At 39.4% G+C, this 23845-nt stretch overlaps 1 protein-coding gene across 1 annotated transcript; it reads right to left on the bottom strand.

Annotated features, from left to right (window-relative positions):
- Positions 1-486: 486 nt before the first annotated feature.
- On the bottom strand, positions 487-7426 carry Fgf20 (fibroblast growth factor 20). Its single transcript, XM_038328643.1, has 3 exons — positions 7138-7426; positions 1835-1938; positions 487-732 (listed from the first exon to the last, which is right to left on the bottom strand). The coding sequence occupies exons 1-3, from the start codon at positions 7424-7426 to the stop codon at positions 487-489; spliced, it is 639 nt and encodes a 212-aa protein (XP_038184571.1).
- Positions 7427-23845: the final 16419 nt, after the last annotated feature.

The raw sequence follows: 23845 nt of genomic DNA, 5'->3' as shown, positions 1-23845 counted from the left end.
TTCTTCTAAAAGAAATGTTCCATCTTGGTGTGGCATATTCTGTAGCTCAAAGTCCTCTAGAATTTTGATTTTTTTGTTGTTGTTGTTGTTTTATGTATACTGTTACAACCTGAAGATTTCTACAAGGTCCTCAGAATTTATGAGGCAGTAATTATGTCATCTGAATTCACTTCTTCAACATGAAGTATCTATCCTCAAGGTCACTGTCCAAGTAAACATTATTCAGAGAGGTGAGGCGTCAGCAGCATGGTTCACAGTATCCAGATTAACTGATTTCAGCTTCAATCAATTGACATGACTGGGCTAAGGAGTCTGAGGAAATATAATCCATTTATGGAGATCTCGCTTTGCTTTGAGTTAATTCCTTATTCTTCGTACTCTTCACCAATATAGTCTCTTGGTGAAAAACAGAATGCAATATTCTGACTATCTTCTTCAGTGTTATTGAACAGGAACTGCAACTTTAAAATAATGGCTCGAGGTTCATCAAGTGTACATCAGCAGGTCTTTGTATAATTCTGGAACTCTTTCTGGGTCCACTGGTCTCGGTAAGAAATGAGTAAATTTCTGATGTCTTTTGGACCTGGCACCATCTCTTGGAGTTCCATCTTTGTTAAGTGCTACAAAATACCGGCGGCCAGTGTCTCCGTGTTTATAGATGTTGGATGAATAGGTATTATACCAGTTCTCTTCAAATTGCTCCCTGAAGATGCATTCAGAAGTCAATTTCTCCTTTAAAAAAAAAGAAAGAAAAGAAATACAGCGTTTTAGAAATGCCTTCGAAATAAATTCCCTATAAAAGTCTCAACTCTATGCCTTTGCTTATAGAAAGATCCTTATCAAATTAAATTATAATGTTTTATTTTGATTTTGTTCAGACATCGTGCACCATTTTTTCCTCTATATTACTTTATCCAGCAGATTAGTTCAAGGAACTTTAAATAAATATTCCAACTCTAGATTTTATTTTCAAACATGCAATAGATATTTTAGCTTTCCTGTGTTGTGTATTATCACTCCCTTGCCACCATCACCAAGAGGGTCTGTAGGTCATCTTGTCCCATCATGAGATATATGCCAAAGTCACAAACAATAAACCTCTGCTATCAAGTTGAGAGAGTCAAGATCTTGCTCCAATTTAACTTCATAACTCAAGTTCATCACTTCACATTAGGTATCATCTTATAAATGTATTATTCAATAATACATTTATTATTCTGGGTATGTTACTATTAATACCAAGGAAAATGATGTAGAAGTTTAATGGTTTCTTATATTTTCAAAATATTCTCTGTCTCTCTCTTGTTCTCTCTGTGTATGTATACGTATGTATGTATATATATATATATATATATATATTTAGAGAAAGAAAGAGAGAGAGAGTAGACCACAATTGCTTATTTATCCTAAAACATACCATAAACATTGTGTGCATGTATTTTCTCAAAATTCTATTTATTGTTTTGTAATTCTATCTCCAGATCACTACACATGGCATACTTTTTGTGTTTTCCCAGAGCTGACACCCAGTGTTCTATTTCTGGTAGGAAGGATCAAAATATAGAGGAATTGGAAAGACTCAAGACAATGGACAGGAAGACCAGGTGAGATTATGGCAATAATGGTTGAAAATTTAAAAAGTAATATTGGATGACGATACTATGACCTCAACACACTTAAATTTAGAGAATTGATTTCTAATTTTTACATATATATGTAGAACTAAATAATTTGTCAGTCACATATAATATTGTCTATCCAACATAATGGATAGAAATTTTATTATTTCAAATTATTTCAAGAACTATAATGATAATTGAGAAATAATACATACTGATCCATAGAGTTCTCCTTTGTCATTCATTCCAAGGTAAAGACCGCTGTCCACACCTCTGATACTGACCAGTCCCACTGCCACACTGATGAACTCCAGGATACCTGAAGATATAAACAAAATAAAGATTTGCATTGATTAATGAAATATAACTACAGGAAGGAGAGTGATAAAGATCAACATTTTTAGGCATTCAACAAACAGATGGAAGGTACTGTCATTGTGGATGAATAGGTGACAGTTATTTCTGGTCTTGCGTGGCTCTTCCACTTAATTATAAACATTCTCCATAAATTATTTTGATTTCATGTACAATAACCATACCAATCCCATATACTTAGTATGGGTAGAACATTATCTTAAAGCTTCTAAAACGGCTTCTTCTGGGCTGGAAAGATGGCCCAGCAACTAAGAGCACTTGCAGCTTGTGTTGATTTTCTTCCTATCAACTTGACACGAGCTAGAGTCATCTCAGAAGAAGGAACCTCAATTGAGACAATGCTAATCAGGTTGGCCTGTGGGCAAAGTAATAGTAATTTTCTTGATTGATGATTGATACTGAAGGGCCCAGCCCATTATGGGCAGTACCATCTCTGGGCAGCTGGTCCTGGGTGTTGTAAGAAAGCAAACTTAGCAAGCCATAAGAAGCAAGGCAGTAAGTAGCATCATTTCCTCCAGGTTCCTTGTAACAATGAGGAGCCGGCCCCGGACCCTACCAGTTCCTGACCTGACTTCCTTCAGCAAGGACCTGGGAATTATAAGTAAAATATACCTTTACCTTCCCCAGGTTCCTTTTGGTTCATGTTTTATAATAGTCATGGAAAACCTAACTAAGATATTGTACTGACAGAGGACCCAGGTTTGGTTCCCAGCACCCAATTGGCGGAGAACAACTAGCTACTCCTCTATTCCCAGAGGATCTGACCCCCTTTCCTGCTTCTATGGGCCCTGCAGTACACATATGGTACAAGGGTATATATGCAGACAAAACGCCCATACACATAGAATGAACATTTTAAAATAAAGAGCTAATAATTTTACCTCAACTTTAAAAAAGCATCTCTGACAATTAGGAGGGAAGATATTTTTATTCCCACGCTAAAGAGAAACTGAGGTTTGGAAATATTGACTGAAATGCCTTTGTATCTGGCATGGCCTATGTAACTGGTAAAGATGGTGCTTTGTGCTACATTTTCTGAGCCCTACCCTAATGGTTCTACCACACTACACGTGGAAATACAATAGTTTCTAGACTCTGTAGATTACAAAATGTGCCCTATCCTATTCCATGATGTATAAAAATAAAGTGTTCAGTTCAGAGAAATAGTACAGGCTTTATAATTCATTATATATAATAGCCAAATACCAAAAGTTTAGTATATAAATAGACTTTTCTATGCATAGTTTTTGGAGATGCTTTGATGTATTAAGAGATAAACTACCTTTGAAAGCCCTCAACTTAACACACTAACAAACTACAGTTTAAAAAGATGCACGGTCTCTCTATGTGATGCCCTATTTAGCTGTACACACTAGCCTTTGGACTAATGATGCCTTTTTCTGGATCTTTCCTTAGACTGCTGAACAAGGGTCACCATACACATTCTATTTGGATCTGCCTTCGTCAGTGGCTTTTTGCCCTCACCCCATCCTAAGATTTACAAATAGCATAAATGTGTACCATGTAGCCTGACTCTTGCTCTTAAGTCATTTCTTGATTTAATGTACAAGTTCCTCTTTGGGCATGTGATACTCCCAAAGCCAAGAGAAAGTACAGAATCTGACTGTTTGCTGATATGGAAAGCTCTATTCTACCCAGAGATTAATTTGCTATTTGCCAAAACAAAACATAGATTTTTAGTAAGACAGGTGAGCTCTTTCAAACTATTATGACTTTCAGACTAGTAGAACTCTAGAGCTGTCAGGGATCTTAATACACTACTAAACAGCCTGTAAACGGCTTGAAAGAGCCAGTCTCCCTAACTGAGCGGCTAGAGCAGAGAAGGGAAGGTCTAGACTCCACAGGACACAGCACAATGGCAACTGTGTACTGGGGGTACAGGGGAAAATCACACTCACTGCCAAGCTTCTCAGTGAAGGATCCATGTTAGGAACAAAAATATAAACCTGAGACATAATTGGCATAAATACATATAAATGGAATCTCACCCAGGATATAATTATGAATGTGTAATTACTTTAAATTATGTTGAATATTCACTCAAATTAAAAAGTATGCGTGGCTGTTGTGCACACAATGTTTCCACCCCAGGACACACTCCACCTACACATTAAATCTTATCTGAAGATAATGCTGTCCAAAATATGTAATTACATAAGTAAAAATGATTACGCATGTCTTTAGAATAATTATATCCAATAGTTTTAACTTTATTAAACAACATGTAAAACCTTATGCATAATCAGGCATAAATGATTTTGCAATGGCTCATGGAACTGATGGGGAAAAGATTACATGTGTTTTTGTGGTCCTCCTAAGGATTTTAGCCACACTTTTAAATTCTGATCCTTTTTCTCACCAAAGAAATAGTATACCACATAGTAATTTGTAATCATTTGATTCTTAAATGAGATTTGACAAGTCTTTCTTATTTATAATATGAGGTGGCAACTAAGCTAATTCTTTTCCAAAGAATAGACATGAAGCACTTTCCTTAAGAGGTAATCACAGATTTTAGGTAGATTTTCTAATGCCCAGTGTCCCATAAAAAGACTTGGAGGTCCTTTGTCTTCCTGGTATCGTTTTCAAAGCCAGCCTTTTCTCAAATCATAATAAACAGGTGAGTCAACCCACAATGCAACCACATCAGACAAATCTATAGAGAACAGAGGAGAATAAAGGGAAAGGCTTTAAATGAATATGTTTGATCTCAGGCTACACTTTTTTCTAAAGGAATGATTCTATGTTTACGTGTTAGGTAAAGTCTTCCTTCTATACTGCTGTGCAGAGAAACTCTGCAGGAGAGATTCAGGTAGCTCGGGTGGGATGTTATTTTAGCCTCACTGAGAACTCTCTGTTCATGTTCAATTAATATGGCTTTAATTTTAAAAATTTGAGTTCTTATTTTTGTGTTCAAAATGTTATAAAATTATTGTAGTGCTATTTAATATTTCAAATGGCCATCCTTGAGGGTTTTTTCAAAATTCTTATTTTAATGTCACAGAAGTGAGGTTTTTATGGTTTTTATTTAATACTTAGTTGTTAAGATACTAGCAAAAGAGGATGGAGAAGCACATTGGTTTGCATACATTAAAGTTGACCTTGCCCCTTATCCTCTTGTAGTCAGTTGTGCTATCTAGGTCACTCCGAGCACTTTAAGGAATCATAAAGAGGCTGTTCCTTTAGGCTCAAATACTAATACGGGTTGTCTTCCTTTTATATAACAGTGATTATTTTGTTTCTCTATATGCTCTCCCACCAAAGCATTACTTAAGCCAACACAGAATCAAAGTCATATTTTCCTAAGCAATCATATAGCATATAAGCTGTACAGTATACTAGCAAGAATATGCCACTCCCATTCCTAAAGGATCAGGTTTCAATACAGCTGAAGGTACCAAGTCTGCAAAGTATTCATTAATCTCTTCCAAGGAGACAGAACACAGCAGGGGAAGAGGTAACAACTGCATTAGGAGCGGCTTGTGGGAAGAATTCCCTTACTCCCTTGGTAAGGGGAGGGGGGGGGAAGTCGGATATTGCTTACATTTATCTCCCAGTGTCTTTGCCTGAAAGTGTCGCCACATTTGGGGAGACTTTCATGTTAAGAGTAGAGTGTGCAGTTGCTCTTAAAGGAAGAGAACTGGGCCACCTGGTGTCAGCAGATTCTTTAGGTTCACAATGTCAGGTTCCTCCATTTAAAAAAACTTTCCAAAAGTGACCTCAGGTTGGCCACTAGGTCATGACACTCTTGACTCAGTTGGTTGGAATGGGAAGAGATCAGTGGAAGCTGCAAGCACGTGGGTTTTTTAAAGTCAGTTTTCTAAGCCCTTAAGTGCTGCCAAATGACCACCACATGCTTATTCTCCCATCTAAGGTTACGCGCGCTCCTGAAATGGAGATTTACACTTCTCCAAAGTTTTAATGAGCACTACAAGTGCAAAAAGAAGTGGGCGTGTAAGAACGAGATTGGGGACGAGACAAGAAAGAGCGCGGCACCGAGAGGAGATTCTCAAGAAATTCCGTAAGGAAAAGACCGGTGTTGACAAATAAATGATACCATGTATTTTTTTAAAACTATAACGACACCCTCCGGTGACATCACGGGTTAGATATGGAAAGTCCCTTGAACATGTTAGCAGGTTAACTGATGAAAAGAAACAAACGTAGCCACAGGGGAGGGAAGTATCCCGGGATATTAGAATCAGAAGGTACCTTTAGCAAACCATCGGATTTAGCCTCTCTTGTGCGTTGTGAAGGCAAGAAAGCAGAACTTACACTGCGGGAGGGCGCTTGCTAGTTACCTGGCTGGCCCAGGAGTAATTAACAGTAGAAACTGCACAGATCTAATCTAGAATCGGCTTCATCCTATTAACCCCTTCTGCTCTGGGACACTGCTGTATATAGAAACGATTCTCTGTGTTCCCAGCCATATCTTCTTTCGCTTTCCCATTTCCTCTTACCTAAGGTCAATACCAAGATCTCTGCTTTCGAGTTTCGCAATTTCTAAAGGGAATCTTGGCCGGGTGGGCATGCTCGGTCCTTCTCCCTCCTCCCTCTCTCCATCTCCTTCCACCCTCCCCCACCCGCTAAGCAAGAGCTCAGAAAGCTACAGTCTGGCAGTCCTCGAAGTAGAACTGTGAAGATTCATATCCGGTTTAAGAACCATCCCTTCAGAGACACCGGAGGACTAGCCGCATAACAACCGGGATGCTTCCCGTTACTAATTTAGAAAAAGTGGACACAGAATTTTAAGTGTGTAAGGAAGGGAAGAGAACGCGATATAGGAACCTCTTAAAATAATAAAACTGCCTGAGGGGCAAGGCTGGGTGAGGGGGAGAAGCGGTGTGAAACATGGTTCTTAGTCCAAGACTTGAGGCCCCAGGCAGCAGAGAAAACAGAGCGACATCGTACCCCGGGGTAAGGTACCAAGCTTTCTCCACCCACGCTCTGCACGAGGAGCTACGCTCCTCCAGGTCAGGGCAATTTCTCACAAGCCCAGAGCACCCAATGGGTCCAGGGTCTCTGGCAGCATGCAGCCCAGGCTCATTCAGCCAGCTTGGAGTGAAGGAGGTGAGAAGAGGAGGGGAGTTTGGGGGCGCAAGGGCAGGATGTTTGTACCTACCGAAGAGGCTGTGATCCTGCCGGGTGCCCTGCACGCTGCCGTCGGGCAGGATCTGCAGGTGGAAGCCGGTGCGGCAGTAAAGCTGCCGCCGGCGCAGGATGCCGTGCAGGTGCGCCAGCTCCACGGAACCCGGCCCGCCGCCTCGGGCGCCCCTCTCCAACGCGCCCCGTCGCTCTCCTAGCAGCGGCGGCCGCTCCCCTGCAGGAGGCAGCAGGAAGTGTGACCCCACCTGCTGGCCCAAGCCCTCCAAGCCGCCCAAGAAGGCCCCGACTTCGGTTAAGGGAGCCATGGAGGGGCTGTACAGGAAGGCTGAAATTCCGCAAAACAAGAGAACCCCAATAAAAAGTGTAGCGTGGGTGGCAAGGCTAATGCAGAAAAAAAAAATTAACAAAATAGGCACAAAAAGTTAAGGCTGGGTTACTTCTGTGAGGTCTCTGCAGGTACAGTGCACTGCACCGTCTTGGAAGCGATCTTCTCTCCTTGGGTAGGTGAGAGCTGGCTGCTGGCTTTGCAGAAACATCTAGAGCTGAGGCTGCTGATTTGGGGCTGGGGCTGGGGGCTGGGGCTCCAGCTCAGCAAACTGATCAGATCACAGTCCTGTGTACATACACTCCCGGTATATATGCGGGTCCTCTTGACATATGCTAATCAAGTCCTTTCATGCGCGCCTGGGAGGTTGGTTTTGTTTGAAATCTTAAACCAGCCTCCTCTCAACACGTTTTGCTCTTCGGAAGTGACTGAAGGAAGCTCTTGGAAAACTCATTCCTGCGCTTGGCTATAGTCAGTCAGCCAGCAAAATCGAGGAGGCTCAACCGACACCCCTGGTATTCTGGGTTGTCTCTGGGACAACCACGGTGTTGTCTGGCCGCTCCTGTGCCACCTTTGATGTGAGCTCATTTGTAGAGGTAGAGACCTGGGAGAAGGAGCCCAGCTTGCAGAATACAGGAGGGGGAGGGAGCACAGAAATGGAGATGGGTGGGAGGAGGAAAAAGAGAGTACAAGAGAATTGGACTCCTTGGAAGCTGCTGGGAGCCTGCAGTGGACAGGTGCAAAGAAAGGCAAGGAGGGAGAAGGGGAAAGGGTGTTACCCGAGGCTTAGGCCTGCCCAGACACACATGAAAGGAAAATCAAAGCTTTGACAGTTTAACGCACTAATTTTAAAACACTAATAAAATGTACAAGCATTACTCCTTTCTTTTATCATTTAGATGGGGGATTTTCTTTACATAATCAAGCTTAAGTTGGGAACACCCTGCCCCCCTTCTCGAGTTCTCTTTAATGTTTATCTTAACTCAGCACATGATATAACCAGGATTGACTTATATCTATGTGGAACTCATAAATTGTGTGTGGAGGACGTGGGCTTCTCCTTAGAATAATAAAATAGCACAGTATAATTATGAATCGAGAGGCTACATGGACATCCAAATAGACTGGTTCGCATTCCTATAATTTGCTGTGAATACATAGTGTCGGGAATGATAGAAGCCCCTGGACCCTTATCCAGTCTGAGAGCACTTCCTTTTTCTTAGCTGTAATTTCCTAGAAGCTAACCTTATATTGGTTCTTTATGAGTGTCTGAGATTTCAAAAATGACTGGTGAAATTTAAGAGTATCTAAACATATTTGCAAAAGAAAAATTGACCTGAAGGAGTTAGACATATATCTACTTAAATGTTGAGACTCTATAGGACTAGCTAGCCTCAAGAGCTAGCTAGTGAGATGTGTAAGTGGCAGAAAAGCTGAGATCACTGGTCAGATTTGTTCTTTCCCTACACAGAGGGTTTACAGAATAGCTGATATTAGAATTCCAGTCTTGTTTTGTGCTCTGTTCAGCAAAAGCCTAACCTTGGGAGCTCAGATGGATTTGACTGGTTTATTTTGTTTTCTCTAAATGTTGCCTCCTTCCCCTTCCTTCTCTTCTTCCTCCTCCTCACTCTCCTCCTCCCCTCCTCCTCCCTCTCCTTCAGATAATTGATTGGCAGGTGCTTTAAAGGAGGTAAAGTCACACTTTTTTGTCACCACAGGCCTAACTACTGACCCTTGTGGGACCAGGCTATAAAAGAGTTTCTAACGCAAGTGATTTACCTTTGATAGACACAAAATAAAACAAAAGCCCAGGCTATAAACAGCAAGCAGATTAATTACTTTAGAAACATACATTGATAAATCTTGCTTAAAGGTTGTACCAGGTAAATGTCTTCTTATTTTACCTTTCCAATAATAGCGGCCTGTTTTGTGGTGGGACCCCCAAATCCACCACAATCAAGATTTCAAAGCACATCTGTGTAAACATTATCACTTCAGTGTAAAGCATCAACCAATGAGCTTTTACTTTGAACCAAATCTTTTTAATTGCAGTGTTAAATCAAAGAAAGTTAGATCAAAGTTGTGTGAATCTCATAGCAGGATAACTCCGGCAGCCAGAACATACATTGATCACTTTTAAAAGAGGGGGTACTTGAAGGTTTTAAACTGAGATTAAGTGCCTTTTAATGAGGTTTGTTTCAAGATCTAAGTTCTATGCAACATATAACACTATTAATATTCCACAATGAATATATTGTTGCCACCTGCTCCTAGAAGTATTGGCTTAGTATGTATTTCCTCACATGAACATTTTCAGTCATGGTATGTAATTTATAGCTATTAGAATTCTTAAATCTCTTGTTATTGCGTGTGTGTGTGCATGTGCACACACACACACACACATCTCCCTTGTCTTTGTGTACCTTAGCATTTTTGTGTGGTTCCTATAGCACCAATAACCCAAAAAGATAAGCATAACCAGGTTATTGAGGAGGAAAGTCGTGTATTCTGTTGGGTTTTAGTTCAGAGTCTAACATCCTTTCTTTGTAGAATAAAGACAGCAGCACTCCATAATTCACTGTACTCAAGGTTGCTATGAGACATAAATGTGAAAATACACATTGGAAAGAGGTTAAAAACTATAAGGATTCCTCTGTGTATAAAGGCTTGCACAACTTCGATTGTTGAGCAGGGTTTTTGGTGTTTTTACTTTATAATTTAGCAAATGCAATTTGTCTGAAATGCAAAATAAACCTTTAAAAAAAAAACCAAAGCTTTAATGTGTAAGTTTTTGAATGGTACTTACTGCTATTTTATAAAAGACTAGAATAGAAACGAAAAGATAAGGATTTCTTTTGTTTGTTCTAGTCATGTGACAGGAAAAGATAACGTTAAAGATTTTTTTGCACATACTGTGATGATATCATGGGAAGTTAAATAATTTTGAAGAGTGTTTTACAAGGGTACATTATTCAATGTTTAAGTATACACTGCAATCTAATCAACCTTACCTATGCTTCCTAGAGACCCCACTTACCCTGCTGTTATGCAAATACATGGCATGAGTTTTACTTACACAAAATGTAGTTTCAGTTTTTCAGACCATGCAATCCTACACACCTTTTCAGTTAGCATAGTCTCATAAACATTTGTTTTTATATATTCAATGACTCTATATGGACTTCACTTGAGAAAAAAATTGGCTCACTTAAAAGTCATGATTGACACCTTAAATAAAACAAAAATCCCTATGTGTAACATTATCCATCATGTATAATTATAAAGCATTGGTAACAACATAAATTTCTGTATTTACTAAACTGATAGAATAAATTATGATAAAAATGATGAGACATTATATAGATGATTAAAAATGAGAAGGATACATAAAGTAATATCCATTACCCTTAGGATATGATATAAATAAAAAAAGATTTGTATACAGAATGCTCTCTTTTCTATAAGACAGAAAGTAAAAAGGAAGTTTACGCATGTATGCTTACTGAAAATAAATTATTTAGAAACTAATAAAACTTGTTACTGGAAAGAAATAGAGAGATGTAAAGGAAGAGTGGTAACGCCTCTCCGAGAACTTTTTATAGAACGTTGACTTAAAATAAGTAAAGATGGTTGGGGTAGAATAAAAACAGGAACAAAAGAACCTAGCCATGTAGGTTGAAGCAGATAGAATGACAAATGCACACAAAACAGACACAGCTTTCAGAACATGAGCAGCTCTGTAAGGCAGTTCTTTGGTTATATAATCCCATTCCAAGCACCTAAATAAATAAATATCGAACAACAGTGAGAAAGATTTCTTTTTCCCGGCAGTACAAGTTAGAGAATGGGAGGACTGAAAAAATGGACAGATACAGCAAGGGTGGGGGAGGGGCTTACATTAGTAAGCACAGGAGACTAGAATTGATTCAGTAGTGTTGAATTACAAGTGGTTACCATTTCTCTCTCTCTCTCTCTCTCTCTCTCTCTCGCTCTCTCTCTCTTTCTCTGTCCACCACCACCCTAAAGAGTGTGTGTGTGTGTGTGTGTGTGCATGTGTGTGTGCATGTGTGTGTATTCTATCCACTATAAAGGGCCTGAATGTAAACATATGCCCAGACAATGAACATACCTAACATCTAGACATTGGTCTTTTTAATTTATTCACATCCTGAAATAATTGGGAAGCTTGAAGAGATTATCCCTTTGGGTCTAGGACTGGGGCATCTTTTTGGTGCCAGCAAGCAAGGAAAGAGAGAAAATTATAAGAATGTACGAAAGGGACATTACGTTTAATCTATGACAATCTGAGCATCAAAATAAATGATAGACTAATATGTTTATAGGACAAAATAAGAATATTTGCAGGCAACTCTTTAAGGAAACAGTCGATGATAAAAGGAAATTTTATTAAAAAAAAGGGGAAGAATACCAACTAAAAAGCAAAAACAAATTATGGAATTAGGGAAAGATCATCTTTTTTGTTGTTGCTTGCTTGCTTGCTTGGTTGGTTGGTTGGTTGGTTGGTTGGTTGGTTGGTTTTGGTTTTTCAAGACAGGGTTTCTCTGTAGCTTTGGAGCCTGTCCTGGAACTAGCTCTTGTAGATCAGGCTGGCATTGAACTCTCAGAGATCTGTCCACCTCTGCCTCCTGAGTGCTGGGTATAAAGGCGTGTGCTGCCACAACCTGGAGAGAAAGATCATCTTTTTAGAAATAAGAACACTGCCAGCACAGAGTCAGTCAGTGCATAGTAAAGTTCGACAGTAAGTTTTGATTTAAACCAGCAATGACAATGACAACTGAATAAAGGGGGGGGGGATGAAGCATATCTATTACACAGAGAACAGTAGCTATAGACATTAATCTAGTGACTATTGTTCTACCTGAGCAAGAAACACAGCAATGTGACCGATAAACCTCATTTTCCTCTTAGCCTGTACTGGTCAGTTACCTGAGAGAAAAGTAGAAGAGAGGAGAGGTTTCTTTGGTTCCTGGTTTCAGAGGGCTCAGTCCACAGCTGCTAGGCCTCCTTTGTACAAGACGGTACAGACCTGGAGTTTCATCCCTACTGGCTAGCTTCCATATTGGCAAATGCTGTGCTCACCACTGGGGTAGAAAAGTAGTCAACAGCAGCATTACACCGCTATGAGCTCTGTGACCTACGACAACAACAGAACTGACAAAATGCCCTTCCCGAAAACATCCCCCTACCTTCCACTTTCTACTACTTCCTAATAATAATACTTCCCAATTACACTGTCATGTTCTGATCTCAGCAAGGGATCAATCCTCTGATTACATCAGAGCTGTCTGACGCAGTCCTCTCTGGAAACACTTGGGGAACATGGGCCGGTGTGTTTTACTAATCACCAGTTATCTCTCAGTCTTGTCAGCTTGACAATGAACAGTGATATCATGAACCCTAGAAGAATACGATGCTACATATGTATTATTCCAGTGGAAACTTCATAACCTGATGTCATCATGATGACGTCATCGTGATGACGTCATCATGGTATCCAATAAACTCCAGCTGAGGGCAGTGCACGGAACACCTAGCCTGTGTTCTTTACAAAATGTCAAAGGTTTAATGTACAGGTTAAAGAAAACTAAAGAGACCTAGAAATTAAATGTGATGTACAACTCTAGGGTTCCAACTAGAAAAATAAAGCCTTATAAATTATATTTACACAAATCGTAAATTTAAATACAGGGGCTCCATTCTCCATTTCTTTAACCACAAAGAGGAACAAAGTAATAGAAACACATAATATAATTTAACCATGTATTTTCCTTTCCCCTTTGCATTTGTTATTCTTTTGTGTTATTTTTTTCTTTCCTTGTCTTGCTCAACGTAAGCAGGATAATATCACTGGTTGTGGCAAGACCTTAAGAAAATTTTCTTCTCTCCACAGAACTCAGACTTTTTCTTTTCATGAAATTGGAATAGTAAAATTTCATCTCTTCAGCTTTGTGTGAGTACTGTAGGAACCACATGGATCGCTGCGTGTGAAAATATAAGGAATGGCTTTTAATAACTACATTTGTTACCATTTCCCCTGATTGTTAGACCACATAAGATTTTATGTTCTGGCTTGGGTTCCAAGAAGGCAAAGACAGAGCGTGAATAGCGAAAAATAGTTCACCCCAATGCCTTTGACTTATCGAACCGAATCCCCACAACACGTGAAGTTATAGCATCATGAGAACTAGCAATGATATTTGGAACCCAGGAAAAAAAAATTTCCGCTTTCTGCTGTGGAAAACTTAACCCAAAGCTGTGGTTTCCTTTTCTGAGATGGGGTCTGCTACGCTGCCCAGGCTGGCAGTGAACTCTCAAGATCAAGGGATCCTCTCATTTATGCCTTTAAAGTAGCTAAGATGCAGGGCAGTGGTGGTGCATGCCTTTAATCCCAGCACTCGGGAGGCAGAGGCAGGCAGATCTCTGAGTTCGAGGCCAGCCTGGTCTACAAGAGCTAGTTCCAGGACAGGCTCTAGAAACTACAGGGAAACCCTGTCTCGAAAAACCAAAAAATAAATAAATAAATAAATAAAGTAGCTAAGATGCTAGTCAATACTCTTTTGTGATGAGCTTGGGGGAATAGACACCGAGATCTTCATCACAGTGATGAACATGTGTCCATTAATGTCTCATGTAACCTTCCGTTATAGTTTGAAAGCTCGTAAAAATTTACTGTAAAAATACTTAATACTAATTTCATGGGAAGAATGGGCCAGATCACTCCAACTGAGAGCTTCATTTGACAGTAAGGTGACTTCATTATTATTATTATCATCAGTACCATGAAGCTAGTGAAAAAAAATACACACAATTTAAATTAATTCTAACGGTACCTCCTACTTGTCCTGAAGCAGATCAGAGGAGAAAAACCAATTGACATTGCTAATGTTAAGGACACAGACCGTGCTAGTATGATTACGTGAAACTGGCCACGTTTAAAAGTTGTCTGTCATCAGTACCACACTAAAGAGAAGCACAGTCCTACTAAAATGAAATTTCATGCAGGGAGGGGTCTGTATCTGTTTTGTTCATTAATAGCTAATTTTACAAATACCTAAAAAGGCAATAAAAGTTGATGTTTTGAAAACAATTGAATTATATGAAAAACTGGTCCAAAATGGCTTATACACATTACTTGATGGCTCCTGATCCTGCCACTGAGCAGTGAACACAGGGCTGCTTTTCAACCCTTTTATTATTTCAGTATGAATGTGTCCAGAGATGCGACGAAGGTGTTTGTTATTTTCCATTTCAAGTAAAGAAACTATTCTTTCAACAGTATTCATTTCTGGAAGAATAATACCACATGAACGCTAAGGGGATGTTTTGTTATGATGATGTTAATATTAAATCATCACATTCAAATAAATTAAATTTTCCAAGAGAGTGAAACTGTCACTGAAATTTCATTTTAAGTGGTACTCTTTCAAACAGTGAATCATTCCATAAAACATAGGGAATGCATTTTAATAATTAATAAATTTGCTGTCTCTTTAGAGTTAGTTAGAAATAAAACTGCCATTTCATAGGTGGAGGTACATGCTTAATCTGTAATAACATCAATAACAGGGATGAATGGCCTTCTCTTTGAAGTTCAGAAAATGAACGAGTGACTTATCAAACCGCCCTGAGATTTTATATCGTGCAAGCAAAGTGATAAGCTGACTAAAAGTCCACTCCTTTCCCTTAATTAGAAGTCTGAGTTAATTAGTCCAGTTTAGGAAAAACCGGAGCCTCGCCTGTGGTTACGAAGCTGCCCAGGAGTTTAGACGAACTAGAGCTCTGGGAATAGGGAAGAATCCATCCCTCCAGGAGGAGGACAACCAAGTAAGAGGAATGAAAAGAAGACTTAGAAACTTCTTAAACGCGACCCAGGTGAGGAAGACACAGCAGCTTTCTACAGTGACCAATCCAGCGTGAGAAGCACTAGCACACCGAAGCTGAGCGGTGCATCTGGCAGAGAGACGTGGCTCGCATGAAGACAAAACCGGCCACAGTGCTGATGTTAAGAGCATAGATCATGCCAGTATGGTTTTGGAGATTGTCTGATTTACAAAAGCCTGGATTAAGCGTCGTCCTAACATAAGCACTGGTTCACCATTATACTCCTGAGAAAATGAAAGTTCTGCGAAGGCAAGAAAGGAAAATAAAAGAATAAACAAGGGAGGTTAAAGTGGGAGGGGGTGGGAGGACAGGGCAGAGGAAAGAGTATCAGGAGGGATAAAGAACGCTACCATACAGAAACTTACTACTGTAGAAACTCCCAGAAATACAAACATATAAAAGGAGTTTAAGCAGAGTTACTCTATCCTGGGGGCAAGGCCTCTCCCAGAGACAATATGCCATCAAATAAAAAGTCCAGTACCAGCTATGAAATGCCTCTTTTGAATAGTTTGTTACTGTGGGACTGTCCATGCCCCCCAAACATTGTAAGCTATCACCATTTTTCTTGATTATCTTCCAGCACTTCCTTTCATTGAAGGTACCACACTCTAGAGTCATAGAGCGTGGAGGAATCAGGATGGTCCTGACCTGGAAGTGTCATCCCTACTGGCTTCCACATTGACAGGTGCTATGCTCACTGCTGGGATAGAAAAGTAGTCAACAGCATTACATCACTACGACTCTGTGACCTACGACAACAGCAGAACTGGCAAAATGCACTCATTGGTGCAGTAGTGGCATTGATGTCATAGGAGCAATCAGCTAGGTTTTAAAATCATTGGATTTAAAGCCCTCTCCAAAAGATAGAACTCAAACCTAAGATCGCTAACTGGAGCGGCAACCCATGACTGGCTAGGTCACTGGGCCTACGGGGGAACCTAGTTCTATAGTCTGCAAAATGGACAGAGTGATAAAGTGCCCGATAAATTCTTACCTTTGTGCCCCTAGATTAACGCATCTCTCAAGCCTCATTGGAAGTTTTTGTTTGTTTCTTGTAGTAATGGTGACTAATGCAGAGCCGTACAACTAGTAAGACTACAGAGAATAAGAAGAGAATAGTACACTATGGAAGACTGAACTTAAAATGGAATACGTACATACATATACATGCATCAATACATATACATATATACATACATACATACATACATACATATCACCTCCTGCCCTCCATGGCCCAGGGTATCATCTCAGAAGAGGTAGCAGAAAAACATAAGAGACAGAGGGAATAGATATCTGCAGCAAAATAGTCTTTTCCAAATATGGCAGTTCCTATATACAAATGAAGTCTTGGGAGCTGTGACTGCACGCTCATGACCTGCTCCAAATATCTCAATTAATGGAGGAGGGGATCATTAAATCCTGAGCCCAGCGAAGGTGTTGCTGTCAGTTAACAGCTACTGAGAGAAAGAGTGAGTTTTCTTTAAGGATGTGGTCTGAGGGAGGTTACCCATGTTCCAGTAGATAACCCTACACCCAGGCACGTACAGGCAGCACTAAATGGAATCAGTGGCTTTTAGAAAACCAGAGCACATGAAGCTGAGAAAGGAATGTTATCAGGGGAAGATAGGGGAGGAAATGAAGAGGAAGTTTTATGGGGGTGGATTTAAAACATATTATGTGCATGCATGAGATATTCAAACAATAAAAATTGAAAAAGTTAAAAGCCCACAACAACCGTGCATAGCTAAGAGCTCTCTGAGTTACTGTAACGATTGGATTGGCAAATACTCTATGAACTCTGGCATATTTTGCATACTTAGTAAGTATCCTTTTGCTTAATTGATATGCACACTGGAAGTTCTTCAGAAACCTCAAGCAGTTGCTTTAATTTCTTAAATTTACTTTACCATTGCTCACAATGAATAATTATTCTAAGTTATAGAATTGAGAGATATAAGAATGTAACGTGTCTCTCAATAACCAAGTACATTTAGGGAGAAATACCCTTGATCTTGAAAAATAGCTACACCTAGACATAAATCCACACACTATTACTGAGGGAAAAGTGGCTGCCGGCCTTTCCTGGGTCCGCCACTAGAGGACGGTGTAGTCACATACCAAGACCTTGACAAGGCCAGGAGGGGACCTTGCAAAACTGCCATGAACGCTGCTAAGTTTCATTTCCCAGCTTCTATCCCACCCTTGGCAAATTCTGAATGTAATTCTGACTTCCAGATGTGGAGAGAAGAAAAAAAAGTAGCAAAATTAGAAGGGGTGGGTGATTGACAAGACGAAAAAGTCACAGAAAACTGTGACATGCCAATAGTCTCAACGGGGAAGAAAACGGCAGGTCAGCAGATACTACACAGCTGTCAGGGCTCTGAGAAAGTGTTGACGCTGAGAATATTTGACTCGAGCTATTCCTGCGAACAATTTATAAGGTTCTAGCTGGCAGTGAAACTTCGAGATGAGTTCAAGGACGAAAGCTAAGTCAAGTAAATGAAACGGTAAGGAATTAGTGGCTGGATTTGGAGTCCACTGTGTCAAATACAACCACTCAAGATTTCTTTAAGAACTGTAACAGGCTTAAAACTGTGTTTACCAGATTCTGCAACAAAATAAGAGAATTACAGCAGCAATCCATTCTGTGGGTTTATAAAATAAGACATAAAAAAAATTCTGGCAGCGGCCTTTTATTGTCTTTAGCAAACTCAGATCCAGCATCATTTCCTCAAAGCTGTCGCTCACAAGCTGTAAGTATTTACGAGGAACTGTTACAGTTGAAATTTGTTTTGCAGCTCAGTCTCGTTTTCAACCGGAAGATTGTTGACTTGGGTTTCTGAAGCTAGAATAATAATTGAACCACACTCTCACTGCCCTGAAGAAAGAACCACTATGGATTTTCAGTAATTTTATAAAAACAAACACTTTCATTCTTTTAAAAACACATACGGTTGCTTGTTTGCTTGTTGAGCGAGAGTCTTGCAATATAGCCCTGGCTTGCCTGGGACTTGCTGTGCAAACCGGGCTGACCTCAAAGCCACAATGATACCCTTGACTTTTGAAACTTCTTTCACTTCTCCTTTTCTCTGGGGTTTCTGAGGACTGAGCCTGGGGCCTTGTAAATGACCAAAACGTAAGCTCTTACTACTTAACAGACAATGGCTATCCTGTTTAAAAAAAAAAAAAAAAAAAAAAAAAAAAAAAAGGTAAAATGCAATGTAACCCTCCTGAAGCTGAAAGGATACAAATAGCTGTTGGATACAAACAAATGAAGAAGAAACGCCTTATGTATTGATGGGAGTGGCAGGTCGGGGAGTTGTAGTGCTTCGCTGAAACTAGGCAGAGGGTGCACAAGCCATCACTGGGAAAGGAGAAGCTTTTAGGTTAACACAGAGGAGTCCTGAGGAGAGGGCGAGAGAAAGGAGGGGCAGCAGACAAAAGCCAAATGATGGAGTTTTTTCTTGAAAAGTAGGAATCCATTCAGTTGTCTAGATTGTCTCTAGTGTCATCCAACCTCATATTCTAAGATAGCCTATCCAAATTTCACAGTAGTATTTAATAGGAGAATATAGTTAAGTAATTTGGCTTTACAGGCTAATTTTCACAAGTCTGTCTCTTCAAATTACTTAAGTTCTCCTTCCCTTAGAGTCAGAGCTCTAAGGAAGATGGAGAAGATTCTAACTATGGAATTCAAATATTGACACTTCATCCAAACAAATCCACATATACATGTTTTATGCATACAAGAGGGTGAAGTTTCTGAGGCTCTCCTAAACATACATTATATTTCCGTAGGTCTATCTACAACCTCCCATTTGTTATTGTACGAATGCTATCTACATAACAAAATCTTTTTTTTTTTTGATTTTTCGAGACAGGGTTTCTCTGTAGCTTTGAAGCCTATCCTGGAACTAGCTCTTGTAGACCAGGCTGGTCTCGAACTCACAGAGATCCGCCTGCCTCTGCCTCCCGAGTGCTGGGATTAAAGGCATGCGCCACCACCGCCCGGCTCAAAATCTTTTTATTTTAATACAAACCACAAGTATAAACTTTAAAATCTTGAGTTTTAAATAAATACTGGCTTTCAAACCTCAACTAATTATCAGGTGATTTTCCAAGCAATGCATCTAGGAATTAACCACTTAAATTTGAGTAACTACCTTTATGACCTCCATGCCAGATAGAAAGCAACTAGAATGCTCACCCCCGGTGGATGAAGGTTCAAAATGGCACTACCACTTTGAGAAATGTTTTTGTTTCTTAAGTGGCTAAACACATATCTATGAAATTATTAGAAATTCTACATGTAGGCATTAATCCAAGAAAAAGAAAAAGATATATCCATACAAATAATTGTGGGAGCTAAAACTGAATATAGTACCTATGCCCATCAACAGGAGAATGGATCGCTATATCATAGTATAGCAAGTACAATACTATTCTGTAAAAAGAATTATTGGGATATGATGCGGGAGATTTGAAATAACCAAAAATAGTCCTTTCTTAATAAATCAGTTTTAATAAAAGGAGAAAGAGGGACACTTACAAAGCCAAGGCTCCAGCGAAGCAAAGGGTCAAGCGGGGAAAAAACAGGGTGGCTATCCCCCACCCGGCTCCTTTTAAGGGTACCTCTCTCCCCTGGGGCAGCCACGCCCCTGAACGCAGGGATTGGGCCAGCTGCCCCAACAGGGATAAACAAAAAGATGTATAAATATATACATATAACATGCTGAGTTAAAGCAGCCAGATAATCAGATTGTTTGAAAATGATAACATCAATTTATATAAAACGCCCCAAAAGGTAAATACCACAGTGTGCAAAGACAATTAACTTTATGAGAGAAATATCAGATAAGTTCAGTGTTGACTTCTGGATAGGAAGGATAGTGAATTAATTGGGAGGAGCAGAAGGAAACTTCGAGAGATAACAAAAAGTATTATCTGTCTCGAAATGTCTTTGCCAAAACTATTTGAACAGTACATTTGATAACCAAGCATTCCAGACTTTCAATAAATGCCAACTGCGTATCGATGACAAAATAAGGATGCATTAAACATTCTTTACAAAAGAAAAGGCCCCTCTCTCAAAGGTACAGTTCACATCTATGTCGTAACCACTTCTAGTTTAATGCCATGTCAGCCAGAAAAGTGATCAGAAAAAAAAAAAAAACAAAGAAAATTTAATTTCAATGAAATAAGACCTAAGGGGCATTTCAGGGTCCTGAGCACAAGGTTTGAGATGACCTTGAGAAATTGGAAATCATTTTTGAAGTGTATGAGTTCAGTTGCCAAAGAATTTAAGAATACCTGCACTTTCCAACTTTGTGTTTAAATCCATCCCCAGCTTCTAGGGCACATTAATTTATTTTAGCAGAAAAATCACATTGTATAAATTATTCAAATATGGCTTAATTTTATGAATGAATAACTTCATGTGGATAAAAAGCAAATTTTTAAGTGGAATAAATTTAATCATTGGTTAAATACATTAAATCACTGATACATGAATTGAAATATATTTTGACCAATTCTAAAAATTAGTGTTTACCTATACCAAGATCTGATTTCCTGGTATTATAAAATAAAAATAATTCTTTTTGCTGGATTCTTACAGATCCAGCCATAATAGTCTCTACCAGGTGTGAGTAGTATATTGTACCCATGTAGTGTCTACAGGCCTGAAGTATTCCCAAATCCTTGAAGAAAAAAAATAATAAAAATGGTAATATGTAGGTTGACTAAAATTAATGAGTGAGTTTTTGAAAGTGAGAAGAACTGAGATCCTCCTCTTTGTTAAACATGAATAAATTCATTTGGCCACTATGGCTAAAGACAAATCCTCCCTCCTGGCCTTTCTGGGTTAAACTACTGTCTTATCAATCCCATCTCATTCTTAGATCAGGTGTTAAATTTTCCAAAACGTTTCTAACCATTTGTATACCATGGATGGTAACAAATGCTGAATTAGACAGACTTATCATTAGGTAGGCTAAATTACAAGTTAATATAAATTACATTTACTAGCTAAATATGAATACAAAGGTAATAAGTACCCAAAACTCATCACTTGCTGTTTATTTTGCTGTCGCCTACTGTTGAACAAAGAGTAGAAAGTCTGAATGATGACACAGCGTTCTACATTTCTTCCCAACTTTACAGTCAAGTGTGTCATACTGGTAGTTGAGGATCATCATGGTAGGAATGTTGTGTGCTCTGCCCTGACCTGCAAATGCTGCAAGCTAGAGCTCCCCATCTCTTCCGTTCCCAACTGGTCATTAAACTCTTACCAGCCCACTGGACCATAGGGCCTTCGAAAGGAGGCTGCTCTCTCCCATTTTTAACAACTTCTTTGTTATATGACTCCCCAACTCTCTATCATGTTGGCTTAAGCTAATATTTTCTGTTTATAATTGGAACTAAGATCTACAGATGTTCTGGAACTTTCTGGGATCTTTTCACTGACTTTCACATGATTTTACCTAAGAATATATCTTCAAATTGAGTGGGTGGGATTATAAATGTATCCCTTGCAAATTGATGTGTCTTAATGTGTCTCTCAGTTTCTGAAGGATTGTCTCTAAGAAATTTCTAAGTGCTAGGTTTAAGGCTTAGATAAGCCAGAGTAAACACAGTCAACTTATTTTTACCACAGCCTTTTTGTTTCCTCTTCAGTAGAATTAATGAATATGTCTGTTACCATTTTTAAGGCTTTCCCAACTACCCAAGACCCTAGACTGGACACTGAAAAAGACATTGTATAGACAGGACTTATACCCCTCCCCATCTTAATGATGGCTGCTTTCCAGTTATCTACTTTGTATTTCAGGTTTCCATATGAGATTTCTGGATAATTTCCACTAAACACTCCTGGCCAAAAAAATAAAAACCTTACAAAAGATTTAAAACTTTGGAGTAAGCTCTCCCTAAATTCTTTTCAGTATTCCCTGACTTACGATGTGAGCACTGCAGATATATGTAAGCATTTCTTTAATCTGTCTGTCTGTTCTTGCTGTTGCGTGCACCATCTTTTTCCGGTTGAGTTTCGAAGAAACCGTGGTGATCAGTCTCATTTGCGTAGCTCGCCCTTAGACGACCCACTCATCCACTTTTTCCTCTGAATTCTGAGCTTGCCCTGAAATTTTTCCTTGGTTCAAATACTAAATAAACAACCCTAAGTCACAGATGTTGGCAAAAGAGGAAACTGGTTTGCTAACCCACTAGCTCTCTCCAGGTACGTACAGTGAATTCTCCTCTGTTTGGATATCTACCCTTAAAGCAATCTAACATATGCCAGTCTGGGGTTAGGGCCAGAGACACTGGTATACACTAGTTGGACCAGGCCTTAAGAGCAGGTTCCCGCTGAGTCTGTCCATATGGAGAATGCAGAAGAGAGTTCTATAGGCTACAGAAGGGGAAACACTGAGCATTGACTTACGATCCTAAGTGTCTTTTGGTTTTCTTTTTAAATAAGTTTAAAAATAGCTAGACCATCTTTTATAGCTTCCAAAATTTATAGCTTGTAACTTTTTAAGATTTTCCAGTTGATATAAATTAAAAGCATCAAGAAGAAAATGTTTTATTTAAAATAAACATTTTGTGTAGTGGCATATACAAAAAGACATGCAAAATTTAAGAGTATAGCTTTACGGATATTCAGAAAGCAGACACTTGTGCCATTTCACCCAGGATTTTGGGAATCTCTTTGCTTAAATAGTCTTATCACCATCATTTATCCAGGGAACCAACTGTCCTGAGTTCTAACATCATAAATAAATAAATGGGGCTGGCTGAGAGATCAGAGGTATTTTGGTCAAGCCTGGTAGCCTGTGTTTGATTCCCCGAGACCCATATGATGGAAAAAGAAAACCAACTCCTGCCAATTTTTCTCTCACTTCCACATGCACACAATTCACATGCACTTGTGCACACCCATACACACAAAATAATGCACAATAAGTCTAATTTTGAAATTTGTCTTTATGAATGTGACTGTTTTGACTACATGTATGTCTACGCACTGAATCTGTGCCCAATGGAAGCCAGAAGCAGGTGTCAGATGTCAGATCCACTGTGACTAGATTTACAGACAGTTGGGAGCTACCAGGTGAGTGCTGGGACTCAAACCGAGTCCTTTGGAGAGATGCCAATTCTTAACCACTGAGTCATCTTTTCAGCCCCATAAATGAGTTTTCGTGTTTGACTTCTTAGACTCAGTTTTATTCTATCCTGTGAAATGAAGTAATATGATTACATGCAAACCGCAGCCTAGAATTCTTTCTTAATTTATAGTATCCAGTTGTTTAAACAAATGACCCTCCTTATGTCTACACTTCCACTGAGGGCTGAGGGACATATGAATAGTTTATACCCTGTTGACCATTACATGTAATGCTGGTCTGAGTGCATGTTGTGTCTTTGGAAGACTTAAGTCCTCGCTTATGTTATTTCAACTAGGAGTGGAATTAATGCTCCACAGGACAGGCAAATGTTG

Source organism: Arvicola amphibius, chromosome 4 (assembly GCF_903992535.2).
Source record: "Arvicola amphibius chromosome 4, mArvAmp1.2, whole genome shotgun sequence".
NCBI lineage: Eukaryota > Metazoa > Chordata > Mammalia > Rodentia > Cricetidae > Arvicola > Arvicola amphibius.
The sequence above is the reverse complement of the archived record's forward strand: the minus strand, read 5'-3'. Positions and strand labels throughout refer to the sequence as shown.

Bases quoted from the DNA above. Each gene is read 5' to 3' on its own strand.
- Fgf20 (XM_038328643.1), bottom strand. From the start codon at position 7,426: ATGGCTCCCTTAACCGAAGTCGGGGCCTTCTTGGGCGGCTTGGAGGGC. The intron at 1,939-7,137 runs GTAGGTACAAAC...TTATATCTTCAG, and splicing joins GCAGGATCACAGCCTCTTCG to GTATCCTGGAGTTCATCAGT. The intron at 733-1,834 runs GTATGTATTATT...TTTTTTTTAAAG, and splicing joins AAGGAGAACTCTATGGATCA to GAGAAATTGACTTCTGAATG.